This window comes from Neodiprion lecontei, chromosome 2 (genome assembly GCF_021901455.1).
Source record: "Neodiprion lecontei isolate iyNeoLeco1 chromosome 2, iyNeoLeco1.1, whole genome shotgun sequence".
Lineage (NCBI taxonomy): Eukaryota > Metazoa > Arthropoda > Insecta > Hymenoptera > Diprionidae > Neodiprion > Neodiprion lecontei.
In genome coordinates this window covers 13,208,496-13,223,072 of record NC_060261.1, presented here as the reverse complement: position 1 = coordinate 13,223,072, position 14,577 = coordinate 13,208,496, and the positions used below count along the sequence as shown (strand labels likewise).

General features: G+C 33.9%; 1 protein-coding gene and 2 long non-coding RNA genes across 11 annotated transcripts; 1 reads left to right on the top strand and 2 right to left on the bottom strand.

Annotated features, from left to right (window-relative positions):
- Nucleotides 1-417: 417 nt before the first annotated feature.
- On the bottom strand, nt 418-1,834 carry LOC107227917. The gene is made up of 3 exons (XR_001525734.2): nt 1,685-1,834; nt 825-910; nt 418-607 (listed from the first exon to the last, which is right to left on the bottom strand). It is a non-coding gene; the product is annotated as an uncharacterized LOC107227917 (long non-coding RNA).
- A 58-nt stretch (nt 1,835-1,892) lies between these two features.
- LOC124292727 lies at nt 1,893-5,391 on the top strand. Its single transcript, XR_006902634.1, has 2 exons — nt 1,893-1,958; nt 2,559-5,391. It is a non-coding gene; the product is annotated as an uncharacterized LOC124292727 (long non-coding RNA).
- LOC107227931 (endophilin-B1) lies at nt 2,566-13,588 on the bottom strand. 9 transcript variants are annotated; one of them, XR_006902633.1, is made up of 10 exons: nt 13,393-13,583; nt 12,902-13,043; nt 12,657-12,785; nt 12,343-12,505; nt 11,479-11,542; nt 11,326-11,361; nt 10,473-10,663; nt 5,785-5,920; nt 4,454-4,715; nt 2,566-4,171 (listed from the first exon to the last, which is right to left on the bottom strand). XR_006902633.1 is itself a non-coding variant. In XM_046730404.1 (10 exons), the coding sequence occupies exons 1-9, from the start codon at nt 13,453-13,455 to the stop codon at nt 4,605-4,607; spliced, it is 1,035 nt and encodes a 344-aa protein (XP_046586360.1). In that variant the 5' UTR covers nt 13,456-13,583; the 3' UTR covers nt 2,566-4,171; nt 4,602-4,604. The 9 variants fall into 9 exon arrangements, 8 of the variants coding, with proteins under 8 accessions (XP_046586360.1, XP_015524711.1, XP_046586362.1 ...); XM_046730404.1 differs by having other exon boundaries at nt 4,602-4,715; XM_015669225.2 differs by having other exon boundaries at nt 2,566-4,715.
- Between the last annotated feature and the right edge of the window lie 989 nt (nt 13,589-14,577).

Here is a 14,577-nt window from a genome sequence, read left to right as displayed (position 1 = left end):
TGATGAACTGGGAGACGCCACGTTCGAAGTGAATTCGAAACTTAGAATAAATACTTTCGAATTTGATATTGCAATAGTACATAGTTCTTCAAGTCATGAAAATTTATGATCCACATGATCTGAACACTCGATTTCCGAAGTAATCCCGTAAAACGCGACTACATTAAAAATGAAAAGAAATGCCAACGATAGAGATATGTCATAAAGTAAGAAAGCTTAAGAGTGGTCTAATTTATGTTACACAGAATCTAGCCTATCACACGTCTAATACGTTGAACATTTAAACCAAGCAAATCAATTGATCCAATAAAACTCACTTATTTCTTTATTTCGCTGAATGAAAGTAATTTTTTTGATGAAAATTTCTGAACTTTTACAAAAAAAATGGATGGAATGGGTTCAAATAAATTATTTCAATATCTTGAATCGTAGTTTTAATGTATCAAAACAAGATAAATGTTTTTTTAAGTATTAAATCTTCCACGTCGATAACATTATTTGTAATTTGGATCCACAAGAGGATGTAGTTGTGAACATCTAGTGCTTTGCTCTTGTTCAAACAATGATGAAGTGTTGTCCCAGTGTCAGTGAATTATCCATGTTACTCCTGAAAGTGAAAAACAGGGAATCAGTAGATATCTCAAAACTTCAATATAAAGATGAGAACTTTTCATCAACTTGTATTCTAGAAAATTAATAATCCATGAAAACTTGTATTGGATTATTTTTCTTTATTTAAATTCTGAATATTAAGTCATAATCAATGAAACTTAGATATGACAAGTCATCGTGGCATAGAATTGAACGACAAATAAAATACTTACAAATGTCATGGTGGAATGATTTATTTGGACCTTGCACGCATCTTCCTCCTCTTACGCTTTAGCCTGCGCATCCTCTTCTTACGCCACTGTTATAATCGAAGAGATGAATTAAAAACGTGAAATTGTTATAATTCAATGTCGAAGTCTTTTAGTTAAAAATCACTACTTCAATAGACGAACAAAAACAAATTAACTTTTGGTCTGTTTCAAACAATAAGTCATATTTACTTGAGAAAAATGAATTCGTTACGTCAATTTTCTGCCAAAAAAACGTAGAAATACAAATTTGAATTTTTTCAATATTCTTTTTATACAAAGTTTGTTGATGTAAATCACGCGGTACATAAGTATGGGTAATACAAATTTTACACGCGTGTGAATACTCAAGGTAGAGATTCTACGAAAAATGATTTTCACCACATTCTTTAACACGTGTTCAATTACTTTGCTTAATAATCCACGCGATGCAAATTTCGAATCACCAATTCATTACTGCTACACTTTTCAAAACACTTGTCTAAAAATGTACTGATTAATTCACCCAGCGCATAGTGTACTAAATAAATGTCGAGACTGGGTTTTGCCGACGCCACGTCGGTAAAAAGCGACGCGTGGATTTGAAAATACGCGTTAATATACGTAAATATTACAATTGACACAAATACGAAAAGCGTTATGGCCCTGAAAAATGTACATTGCACAATTGCACACTTTTCATCACCATTCGAAACATGCGGTAATGGAAAAGGTTCGACAGAACAAAAATAACGACCATTCGAGGTTAACGGAAATACGTAATAATTGGAATAATTAATCTTGAAAATTGGGTGAAACTATTAATATAATTATACTAAACGCACCTTTGCTCTCATCCTGAATGGATAGAGATTTCTAGATTCACTCTAGAAAGGTCCGATAACTTCGGATGCCTAAACGACGAGCTCTGTCCGCTATCAAATCCAATATGAAAGAGACCAGCCTTCGCTTCCCGGATCCGGAAATGTGTACGAATTGTGATGAAAGGTTTTAGTTCCGAACTCCGACTACAGAGGCGCGGAAAAATACCGCGCATTGATCTCGCTATCCCGTCGCCAACTATGGAACATAACTCCAATAAACAGGCATTTTTTCAAAGTATGTACTTCGCGGGTCAAGGCAAGGTATTTTAGAAATTGAACCGCGTTCGCGGCGTTTTGTTGACTGTCTTATCCATTGAAGTTTGAAGTAAAGAAAATTCGAACTTATTGTTAACGTATTGGATCGAATGTTTGACGAAGATGAAATTTCCGTCACGGTTCCGTTCGTGAGAATATATCGAAAAATAATCGGTTTCTTTAGTCATGACTCTTGATAAAACCGACTAGAATTATTATCTATATTACTCTCCTGTCATGGAACAAATGCCAAACTCATTCTTGGCGAAAACTATTTTTAGAAGCTCGGAGAAATATCAATGAATTCAATGAGAACGTAAATTTCTGACAGTTTCTGTTTTTTTGAATAATCTCTGATCAATTTTCATAATTTCTAGGAATTTTGCAGAAACATTTCATTTTTTACGCGGATAAATAATGTCGGCAAATTTACGGATACACCTTCATATTTATTAAAAATTACTAGAAAGTTATCACAATTTTAGTGTTATTGAAAGTATTTCTTTACGTTCAGATACATTCAGATTTTTTCATGTTTTGGAAAGGACATTCTCAATTATTTCTCAAAAATCTGTTTCAGTTTTCCGTAACGTGGTACTGTCGGAAAATACGCAAAAATACGAAAACTCAGATTATCTCAGTTTTCAGATATGGAATGAAGTTCAGAAAAATACCAGTTCTCTCAAGAAATTGGTGCAATTGTTACCTCTAACTCGATTCATTGATCATAAATGGGCAGAAAGAGGAAAACTCGTATTATGGATTTTTAGAATTTTTTAGAATTTTTTGATAATCCTCCGAATTTATCAAAAGAATTCAAAGTTTGCCAGAACTAATAGGGAATCTTTCTCAGAACTTTCCGGTAAAATAGTATATACCTAAAAGATTTCAGAGAAGTTTTTTGATCTTGTCGGAGCGATTTGTAACTATTTCAATTCAACTCACAAACTGAGTATTGAACTTCCCAACATCAGCAAATGTGTATATTTAATATAGTAACCATATACATAATAATTGCATCATTATATTGTAGATTTATACTTAAACTTTAACAGGGTAATAATTTTAACATGGTTACTTAGTTATCACCTTATTACAATTAAGTAATGAGAAATCGATTTAACATTATAATATAATATAATTTATTGTATTGACGAAGTTATTGCAGAAATGTGGATCACTATATCTAAATTTATTGTACATATTATAAGCGCATTTTCTAAAAATTGGGCGTATTCTTCAATATTATTCACTCCAAATATCTGACAAACAGTGTGTAATAACGACGCACCGCCCTTGGAATCTACTGATTATTGAAGAATTAAGATTATTGGAATAATTTGTTTTAATTTATGTACATGTCAGGGATCAACCCTGTTCTAGTTATTCACTAATACCCATGATGTTTTGATATTTCAGGATTTATTCTCATATGTTGAAACATTCAGAAAACAGGTGAATTTACTGAAAATCTCTTTGAAACCGTTAGAACATTCTCTTATTTCTGCAAATTTTCAAGGAGTAATGTTTTTACAACGACCATGAAAAAAAAAATGAAACAAGTAACAGCACTCCTTATTAGTTTGACTGTTCGATTGAAACAGTTAGCTAAGCCCGTTGCTTGTCTTGATTAAAAATTATCTGACCACAACCGACTTTCAAAATATGTTGATTATCAATATTTTACGTTAAATTTTCATTATACACACCGCTCGTTTAAACCGAATAGACAAGCTCAATATGTTAAAAATAATAGGCAACATAATATATTAGTTAATAAATAATTGATCTATCAATATGTCGGTACTAAACCAAATATACAAAATAGAATGTAGCAATAAGTTGCAATACGATTTGTTTTGGATTTGAAAAAAATTCAGAACCACAAATCCCCTACATCTATCGAATTCTCTACTAATTGGTACAATACACATTGTCGCTCATTAGCCACATAGGCACTATGCAAAATGCTTAAAACTATTTGTCTGAATATTATACAACAATTGCAATTTCAAAACATACATTTGCAGTTGAACCAAACATCGGACAGTCACCATTCCCAATTTTATTGTAATCTCAATATATTGTAGTTATCTGAAAGACAATCACCTGTGTTGTTTAGTTTCTTGATATCTCTACCGTTCCGAAGTTAGAATCCGTTAAACTTCGAATGTTAAAGCCACGTTAGAAAATCTGAAAGAAATTTAGAAAATTGTAGAAAATTATAAGGATTTTGAAACCCTGTGAAGAGTGATTCCTTCGTTGCTAGTAAAATATTATTCATTTTGCCGAGATATTTTTCTAAGTTTTTTTTTTGAAACTTTTGAGAATATTACGGAAAATCTGGTGCAATAATATTATATAAAAGAATATTACTATATAGTGAAGTTACAACAAAATGGGGAATTTTTAAAGTCCGACGCTTGGTAAAACCACTTAGAATTCCCCATTATAATATAATACGTCAAATAGTACCTGATTGCCTCTTCAAGATTTTACAATGACATTGTAAATTTTTTTGGATTAAAAAAGAAGTGGTTAATAATCCTGACAACCTTATGTTTTGTTTTTCATCGATTTTCAAACTGTTGCAACAGTTCAAGCTATAAACAAGCGGAATTACTTATTAGGAAGCTACAATTGGTTCCAGAAAAGCCTTGGGTACTTTGCCTCGCTGATTGCCTCTAACTCCCATCAGATAATCTCCATCCCCAGGAATCTTAGATACACAAATCACCTGAAAAATGAAAACCAATTATCTATTTTAGCGGAAAGTGGCGCAGAAACGATATCAACAACTGTCTCAAATTTTTTTCAAGTTTCGACTCCGCACCACATAAAGAAATAAGTTATATACGAATAATATAGGATGAAGAAATTATTAGTAGAGGTACTCAAAGTATAGGAATAGTACATACAGGTGATCAGATCAGAACAATGTAAAACTGAAATTTATTAAACTTTATTGACTACACCTTTAGTGTAATAATAATAATACTAATAATATAATAATAATCGTAATAATAATAATAACAGTAATAATAATAACATATGGCAAATGTATATTTTTAAAATATAAACATATGCATAAATATGACAAAATACAAATTAGAAGTTGTACGTGTGTAGTAAATGAAAGTTTTTGAGGGAAAAAAAAACAAAAAAAACGTTGTTACATCGAGAAATTATGTTAATCGCGCGAAAAACGAATACAACAACTATAACATAATCTATATCCTAAAATAGTATTTATATCATGCGTTTTTTGTAGTAAGTATAAATCGCCCTATATATTACAGAAATGGTAGTTCAGTATTATTATTGTATAATTCTTTACACTTTTGAGTATTTCATTGTTTAGCTACATGTTTCCACATTTGCGAACTATAATTGTAAAATTTCGTCTCTCAGAAAAAGGTCGAATCTCTATGTAGAAAAAATAATATGTAGCTTGATCATAATCGCAAGAATTACAATAACAGTATTCAAGACAATATTCAAGATGTTCTGGAACAACGTGAAGAGAGAATAATTCTACAGTATTAGGAGTTCACGCTCTAAGAGTCAGCGACACTTGAAATATAAAAATTAAGACACATTCTAAAGTCAGTTACAGGCAAAATGTATACAAAAACGAGAACAGTACTCAGAAACTTTCTTAGTGTTGCGTAAAGTAAAAAAACAGTTGAATTTATATCGAAAACTAGCTGATTACTTGAACTGCGCCAACAAAAGGTGCAGCTTTCTGCAAATTACATTCTGCCAGGAGACAAACCTGGTGCTGATTAGATCTCAAACCTGTTTACCTCATCTTGCATCAGGCTCAATTCACTCGGATCCCTCGCATCGTAGTCACAGATCACTCGAGCTCGTTCCTGGCCGTTCTCCGCCGGTGCGGAAGGAGACGGTGGGGTGGACGGGTGGAAGGTTGCTCCGGACATGCTGGGAGATGGAGGAATAATGAGTTTCATTGCGTACTGAACTGCGTGTGGGATCGACGAACAAAATCAAATAGCCGCTGTCTGTCGAGTTCTGCATAAGCAAGGATACTAAATACAAGACAAAGCACCCAAAAATGCGAAATCAAAAGTATTTAGATTAATATTTGATCGATGAAATGAAATTAATTTATATACTTTAATGTTTTACCAAATTTCTGGAGGATTAATGAGGTGTCTGAGTGAATAAAGAACAAAGATAAGCGAAAAAACCGTTCAAAAAATATCTGGCAGGGTTATTTGTGCCAGTGATAGTGAGTACTAGGGAAATAACGTTTGTACTATGTTACACAAATGATTTTGAACAAATTTCAATAATTGTAGTCAAGATAACAATTTTATAAAAAGATTTTATAATAGGAACGTTCAAAATCCTTGGACTCGGGCGTTTTTGCAGGGTTACCAGTAATTTCAGATTACACCCAATTCCCTTATTACTTCAGGTTTTGCATATGCAAAATAGTAATTTTCTAGGAACCTTTGGTACCTATAAAAACTAATGTATGGTCGCAAAAATTTTATACATTGTTACAAATTACATTTTATTTATTTCAAAGTCTTTGTACTTCACTCATATCTAAATTTTTTTCGAAACTAATCCAGGCTTCATAGTGCTCAAGTCAGGTAATTTTAGAGAGAACAGAGGTTCCAATCTTTTTTCGTAGTCTGACCAAATACAGCGAAATGAGATACACATTAGGGTGTCCGTTATTTTGGTAATTCTGGAATTTTTTTCAATTACACCCCAAAAATATGTTTATATTATAGATCAAAAATTCCGTGTATATATAAAAATTTTCTGATAATATTAACATATGCTGGGAGGCTGTTGAGATTTTGAATGTAAAAGATATTGAAATTTCTAAAGTTTTTTAATCAATCCTTTTTTTCACGAAATAAAATGGAATGAAAAACTCAATTTGTTGCTTGAGAATAATGTTTATATTTCCAACTAAATGTAGGAACAAAATAATTTTTAATGAACGTACATATTCCATAGGTAACAACACCATAAATATTATGGTTTTGTGAAATATAAGAGTTTTGAAAATTGATGTATGTTTGTGGTTCCTATGTTAAATTGTAAGTACAAATATAGTTCTCAAGTATCGAATTGATTTTTTCAGTCCATTTCAGTGTATTTATGATACATTTAGGGGACACCTTCAGTTTTAGAGTGATTATAGGGAGAGAAAAAAAAAGTAGGATACTTTTAGCTAAATAGGGGACCCACTGTGAAACCTGTGAATCATGCATACATAGGTATGCTAAGTATTTCACTAAAACTTTAATATTCGAAATGATATAAAAATTTTTGTTTCAAATTTCAATCATTCATGGAATTCAATAAAAATTTTCTGACTTTTCCAAGTGAAACGAGAATCTCTGATTATTGCAACGTTTCCCGGTTTCCAAATAGAATGGCTACTCTGATTTAATCCGAGTTATAATGTTTTGAACTCATTCTGCTCGTTGATCAGATCCCTGTAAATAACCTGGAAAACACTTAAGAAATCTTACGTTACAGTGCAGTTATAACGCGCAATTGTAATTGTTGATGTACATTTTGTACTGTACGTACAAAAATATATTTTTACTTGCTCTGGAGAAAATTATTGAAAATTTTTATTGCAGACGATCTATGCGGATCTTTATCGTGAACAAAATTAGCCAAAAAACATTAGCATCTCACAATTTTCACAAATTGTTGTTATATTAATTAGCGGTCTTCGATTTACTCAGATTCATTTCTGTTACATACCAGAGATATTGTAGAATGTGTATTTACCATTCTTAGCACAAATAACATTGCTTTAAATTTTTTAAATGGTTCGTTCATATTTCTGCACTTTTTATTTGGACGGTACAGTCCATTAATCCTAAAAGTTTTAAGCTTATCAGATCGGATTGGCAATCAATTTTTCATAATTCGAACTTTTGAAAACGTGGTTTGGTGTTTTGACATTCTGTTTAATATGGGATTTCAATATTCTCATAGCATTTAAACATTCTTTTCTGGTATTTGAATGTAGCTTTATTATTGCATATTATTTTATGAAAACTAATCACAACGTGTTGACGAATGGGAAAAATTCCGTTTAAGTTCAAATTTCTAATACTTCCAGTGCACTGGATTCTAAGCCTCCTGACCGCAGTTTTGAGTAAGTCCCAAATCCAACATGTCGATTATTATGTACTAAAAACATTGTCAATGTTACCATGCACGTGCAAAGAGAATTCTCATAAACCGTTCGAAGCAGCATGACGGCATCGAAACAATATTTGAGCTATGTTTCGCCATATGCTATAATTATTAACCATGCTCTATAATTTAGAATGCTTAGATTACACAACAAGGAGACATATATGATATTATTATAAGTAAAAAGGAAGGTTTAGTAGTTCAATAGCTAGTTGGCTAGTTATTTCGTTTGCGTTAGTAGTTATCCTTAAACATATCTGACTAGAGAATACCAGCAAAGAACAGATTTCGAAACGTCTCATAGTTCAAACAAATTCGCACTTGAACATGAATTTCAGTATCGTCGTCAAGAAGAAGAGGAGTGATGGGTTGGAAGTAGGATTCAAGTGAATAGTCTGACTTTCATCAGCATTAGACTTTTGTCACGTCGGTGACAAAAGAAGCGGTAACATAGTCAGATCCTGCCAAGGACTGGTGATAAGTGGGTGAACTTTGGACTTGGGGAGGGGAAGGAGCAGCGGGATGAGAAAGCTCGGTGACTTCCTCGCTGTTGACTCGTAGAAGAGGACTCGGTTGTCGTGCCCTGGAATCCCAATCATGCAAGCAAAGATAGTAAGAAAAGCAGGTAGGACAGAATAGAGAAATGCTCTGCATTAAAGCACATTTATCGATAAGTACTACGCATCGACAACATCAATCACCATCACACACGATTAAGCTGAGTCTACATGTCTAGATAGTAACACATTACAGGGCTCCTTATCCACTGGTTAGCTAAACTAAACAAAATATGTTCTATGCACATGTTTTTAAAACTTAACTATTCGTTAACATAAAAAAAATGACCATGAAGATTCCTGCATCTGGAAAAATAAACTTTAGCACGCCGTAGCTTCCAAACGATTATTTCAAGAGCAAAGTTAGATGTGAGTTTTTTCTTCCTCATTCTATTGTCTAGTGACGTTAGTTTTTTTCTTTCTTTATTTTAATTCAGCAATACAACAGACTTTGCATCACTCTAGAAAAAAAAAAATACCGTTACTAGATAATCGAATGAGGATAGAAAAAGCCTCACATAACTTTGCTCTCAGAATAATTGGTCGGAAAAAACAACTTGTTGAAGTTCGTTTTTGCATATGCAGAAATTTTATTGGTCATATAAAAGTATATAAGCAGGAGTGACTAATTTGGACAAATTTCATTACGAACAAAATTACATATTTATTGTAACTAACTTGAAATATTTTACAACTAAATGGGCAATGGAGCGGCTGAAATCGAAAACAATGGCCTATACTTCAGGAGCCCTGAGAAATTTTTACAATTAGGCTGCCAACACTTTGCCACATATCGAACTTCGAATCGAACATTTTAAACAACACTTATACTAATGAGAAAAGTATCAGGACTCCGGATCATGGATTCCACTGATAATTCTTGTAGTATTTTTTTGGCCTAAAATATGATGCACCTAATGTGTAGTTTCAGTTAATGGGCTTTCCTCTGTTCAAGTTACAACAGATCAGAGTGCTCATTCTGTAACTTTGCCGCTCTGGAAATGCACAACGATTCAGTGGCGATGAAACACCATGGTCGTTTCTTTTGTTTGCCGCAGTCGCATGAACTTTAGCATTTTCGGCCACCCCAAGAATGCATGCTCGAGGCAGAAAAGTTAAAAATAAGCATCCACGTCGTCGAATGTTGGTAGTTATTTTGAAATCCGAGGTGAGATCCTACTAATAAAACTTCGTCAAAGGATAATGAATAATTAATATTCAGGTCAAAAGGACATAACAGGCTCCGTTTGTTACAGCTTTTCACTCACTGAACTGGTAATATAATCAATTGTAACCAAAGTGAAGAAAAGCTTATTAAATGAAACTACATGTCACAGGTTTCATATTTTAAGACAGGGGAACAACCATAGAAATCCGTGCAGAATCCACGATTCATAAATCTGATACTTTCCTTGTAAGTGAAAATACTATTAGACGAGCCTTGTTTAAGATTCCAAAGCTTCTCACCCCCAATGATATTATTATAGATGGAATAAAATTTTCAACAAATTATCTGCATCAAATGAGTGATAATTTTACTAAACTTCGTCCAAATTTACTCACTCGGATCACCACAAAGTGGGATAGCTGCGTGAGAAACAAGCAAACAGTATCAAATTACCGCAACAGATATCGATAGACAGTGAATAACAGAATTAGGCATTAATATTCGTGTTTCCCACGCCTGGATAGTAATCACACTCAACTAGTGTTTGCGCAGATATAACAGCACTCACCCAGCCAGCTCTCGCTGCAAGTCTTGCATCGCTGCGTGACACTGAGCATAATGGCGAGCCTGCGCCTCAACGAACTCATGTAAACAGCGAAGGTGGCCTGCCTGCGAACTGGATACTCCTTCCAACAAGAACTTCGTAATCTCGGATTGCCGATCGAATTCGGACTGCGCTACTCTTAGCTCCCTTTCTGCCTGGTGTCAGGAATTCACAGGCAATACGTTAAAACTGTATACAAATACTCGAAATCGCATACATTTACTAAGTTAATCACTCATTGACATTTTTCACAGGATGACGAGCATATATATGTGATATACCTATATTTTTTTTCCTATGAAGTAATAAGTATGTGTTGATCAAACTTGACCACATCTTACAACGAGTTTCTCAAATTGAAACTTGGTTGTGTTCACACAATTTCAACACAACGCAAAATGAATTACTGTGAAAAGTGACGGTGTGACACCGTACGATGATATGATAGTTAAACATTAATTGGTTCATCTCACTGAAATTTTTGCCTCGATTTTATTGGTTCATTTAAAGTTTGTCGGAGAAATATGAAAAAACGTTTAGCATAATACATAAAGATAAGAAAAGCAAAAGCCGTTTTGGTAGATTGTTAGGTCATAAAAATCTTGGCGGAAGACAAAACAATCTATTTCAAAAACAGTTGAATCCAAATTTGAAACATCTAAATTCAAAAACAGTTTGGCAATATGTAAATATCGAAATTATATTTCTCAAGTGCCGTTTCGCAGTTAAATTGTGATAAAACACTAAATTGAAACTTGTATTACGACAGAATATTAGAATGATGAACATAGCAGTGAAATAATCGCTTGGTGAATACCTGATCGAGTAAAACTTCAGGAGAAACGCCAGATTCCTATGAGAAGCAGCATTGCAGTGAACGAAACAAAGCACAGAATGGATTTAGGTTTAATAGACAATACTACAAAACATTTTTGCAGTGAATTATTCTTTGACTTTGAGTAATACTTACGCTCTGTTGACCCAGCATGCTCCTCGCTTTTCGAACTCTATTTTTGGAAGCATCCAAATCAAGCCTGAAAATTACAAAATAGCATGATGATGTTTAGTGCCATTTATGAAACTCATTCACAATTCCTTGGGGAAAATTATATTCAGAAACTTTGAGAAATTCCAACAGTTTCTCAGTTTTCCTGAGGAATTTCAGAATAATTCCCAGAACTTCTATGTATTTTGCAAAAATATTTCCATTCTTATGCAGCAAACTAATTTAGCGAGATTTATAGAAAAACCTTCACATTTCATGAAAATACCGAAAGGTTATCACAATACTAGTTTTGTTGAAAATATTCCTTTGCAGTCAAAATTCCGAATTTTTCATGTGCATTTCAGAAGATATAACCTCAACTGTTTCCTAATATTTTCTGATTTCTTTTAGAAAATCATGACAGCTTTCCATATGGCGATACTGTCAATGAATGCGCAGAAACACCAGAAGTTGGATTTTCTCAGATTTGACATATAAAATCAAGTTCTGAAAGAATATGAGTTTTCTCGAAAAATTGAACCAATTTCAGATGTAACTCGAATTGATCAGAGCTAGGCAGAAACACGAAAACTCGCAGTTCTTCAGATTTTCAATACAAAAGAAATTGCCACAAAAACATGAGAACTTTGCAGAAACTTTTTAAAATCCCTTGAAATCCCAAAACTTGTGCAGAGGTACTTAATACAGAATCTTTTTCAGGACAGTTTTAAAACATAGTACAAGTACACTTCTGAGAAAATTCAAAAAATAAAATTATCAGATATGTCTGGAATTTTTGAGAAAAACGATCAACTGCGTCACCGGGAGATATAAATTCGAAAAATTTACCGTTTGGTTTCTAGAATTGTTCGCTCTTTGCTGATAGTCTTCATGTCTCCATCCAAAAACTTCCTCAACGGTTGAACATAGCAGTTTGCCGCTGTGCCGATGAAATCTCTCTCTATCTGCCCCAATTTCTGTTGACATTGCCCAACTTTGATCAGTGCCCCACCTGAAATTTTTGACTGAATTATTATCAAGTTGCTATCACTAAAACTACAACAGCTAAAAAACATAATTGCAAAAGTCCTCTGGTCTTTTGACAAGCCAGCAAATCAATCATTTTACACGGAGAAGCAATTTCAGGTTTTGATTTGACGCACCGTAAGCAGTTCCAGGACCAAAGTCATTCCCAGCTTCGATCATGTCAATGCCAACATATTCCAAGTTGCTGAGTCGGTTTGGCTTTTTTTTGTCGATTTTTTCAAAGAAGAAATCCTCGATTCTGTTGCCTGTGGATAGAAATAGTTGAGTCAACTTTGTTTACAATGTTTTGCGACCTTCCAGATTCTGATCCTGTATGTTCGATAAAAGATTTACGGTGCCTGGTAAGATATCAGTGGTTTACCTGGATTTGGTGTGAGCATTGCCTCTGTATTCTTGAGGATTTTCTCAGTCCAAGTTTTAGTCGCATCTGCTCTGTCAGCGAGGAATTCAAAGTGAGCATCCAGCTCGGTTTTCTCAGATGTTCCGAGCTTCTCCTCGGTGAGCTAAGAGCAAACGGAAATAAATTTGTTGTAGATGACTGACGATGATTACAATAACGATAGTAGCAAGTCTCAATAATAACAATAGCAATGATAATGACGACGTTGTTGATGACTCTATGGCAATCGGGTAACTTGATTGTGCATGGAAACTGCAATTAGCGCAAATCGATGTAGGCAAAAGATGATAAAAGATGTGACTGTTGTTCGCTTGGTTGGTGAATTATAACAAAATGTCAGAAGTGACAGCAAAGTTTCACACCGTAGGTCTAGTTTGTCAATTCGATCTATTTATTTATTTTTTGAACTATGAACTGGACGGAATTTATGACGTTGGTATCGTTTTTCCTACCTGCACAACTCTGCTGAGCGCGGTTCCAGCATCTTTAACCAATTTTTTAACGTTGAAATCCATTGTTTCTACGTTTGAAAATCAATTTATTATTATTATCACTATAATATCTGCAGGAGCAGCCTGGACGTGCCTTATAATATCGTGTATCTATATGTATGCAATATAGTGCATACACTATCGATCCGCAGTTACTCATTCCACCGTAAGGAGCACCACTTGCCAGAGCTAGGCTAGCAGTTTTCAAGCTGGATTTTCATGGGCGTTAAATTGACGCGCAATGTCGGCGGCATGAAAATCAGTACCAACGCAACGACAAAATGCCGCGAGTCTGAACGACGCGATTTAGTCAGTGGTTCTCAGTTGTGTTTTTATTCTAAGAATTCAAAAATCTAGAATTGTTAATTGGAAGTATGAACAAACAGTGAAAATGAAGAAGCGAGAAGGAAATCGAATAAAACGATAGTTTTGCAAGGTAAGAAAATAATATAATTCGTTTTCTTTATTCTAGAATCGTGCATTCGTGCATGATTAAAGATGCCTTTTCATACGTTTATTAACGCATAGTCGATACTGAAAATACTGCGGTGTGTCCAGCAGGGCCTTTCTTCGGAACAATAAACGATAATAAAAAAAAATATGATGACTTGATTCATTTCAATGCATTACATGTATTACGATTCTAAAATAATGAGAATGAAGTATATTATTTTCTTATATCTCGAACAGCTACTTATAGAGCTTATAAACAAGCTTCGTGGAATACGTTGCCAGCAACGTATCAAACGTTACAGCCAAAAACGAGATTCCATTCGTAATTCTTCTGCTGTTGGTCCTACGCTCTCTTGGATGTCTTTTCCGCATTCTTGATGGTCAAATTAGTGGAAAAAGAGCAGTCCTACAAAACGGTTCTGTGACGAAAATTTTCCGAGCTTTGAAAATCGCAAGATAGCAAAGATCCAAAATCCGTTTTGGATTTTTTCAGTCGAAATTTGACCGATTTTGATGAATAATAGTTAAATTAATTCTTTGATGCACTATATCGACGTAATTTTGCGAGAGGAATCGATTGCACTCAGTCCGAATAAGCTATCAGCTACTTCATCTCGCTTCTTCACTTTCTCTATTTTTTATACTTCCGACCAATAATAGCAGATTTTTCAATTCTTTGGACAAAAACGTAAC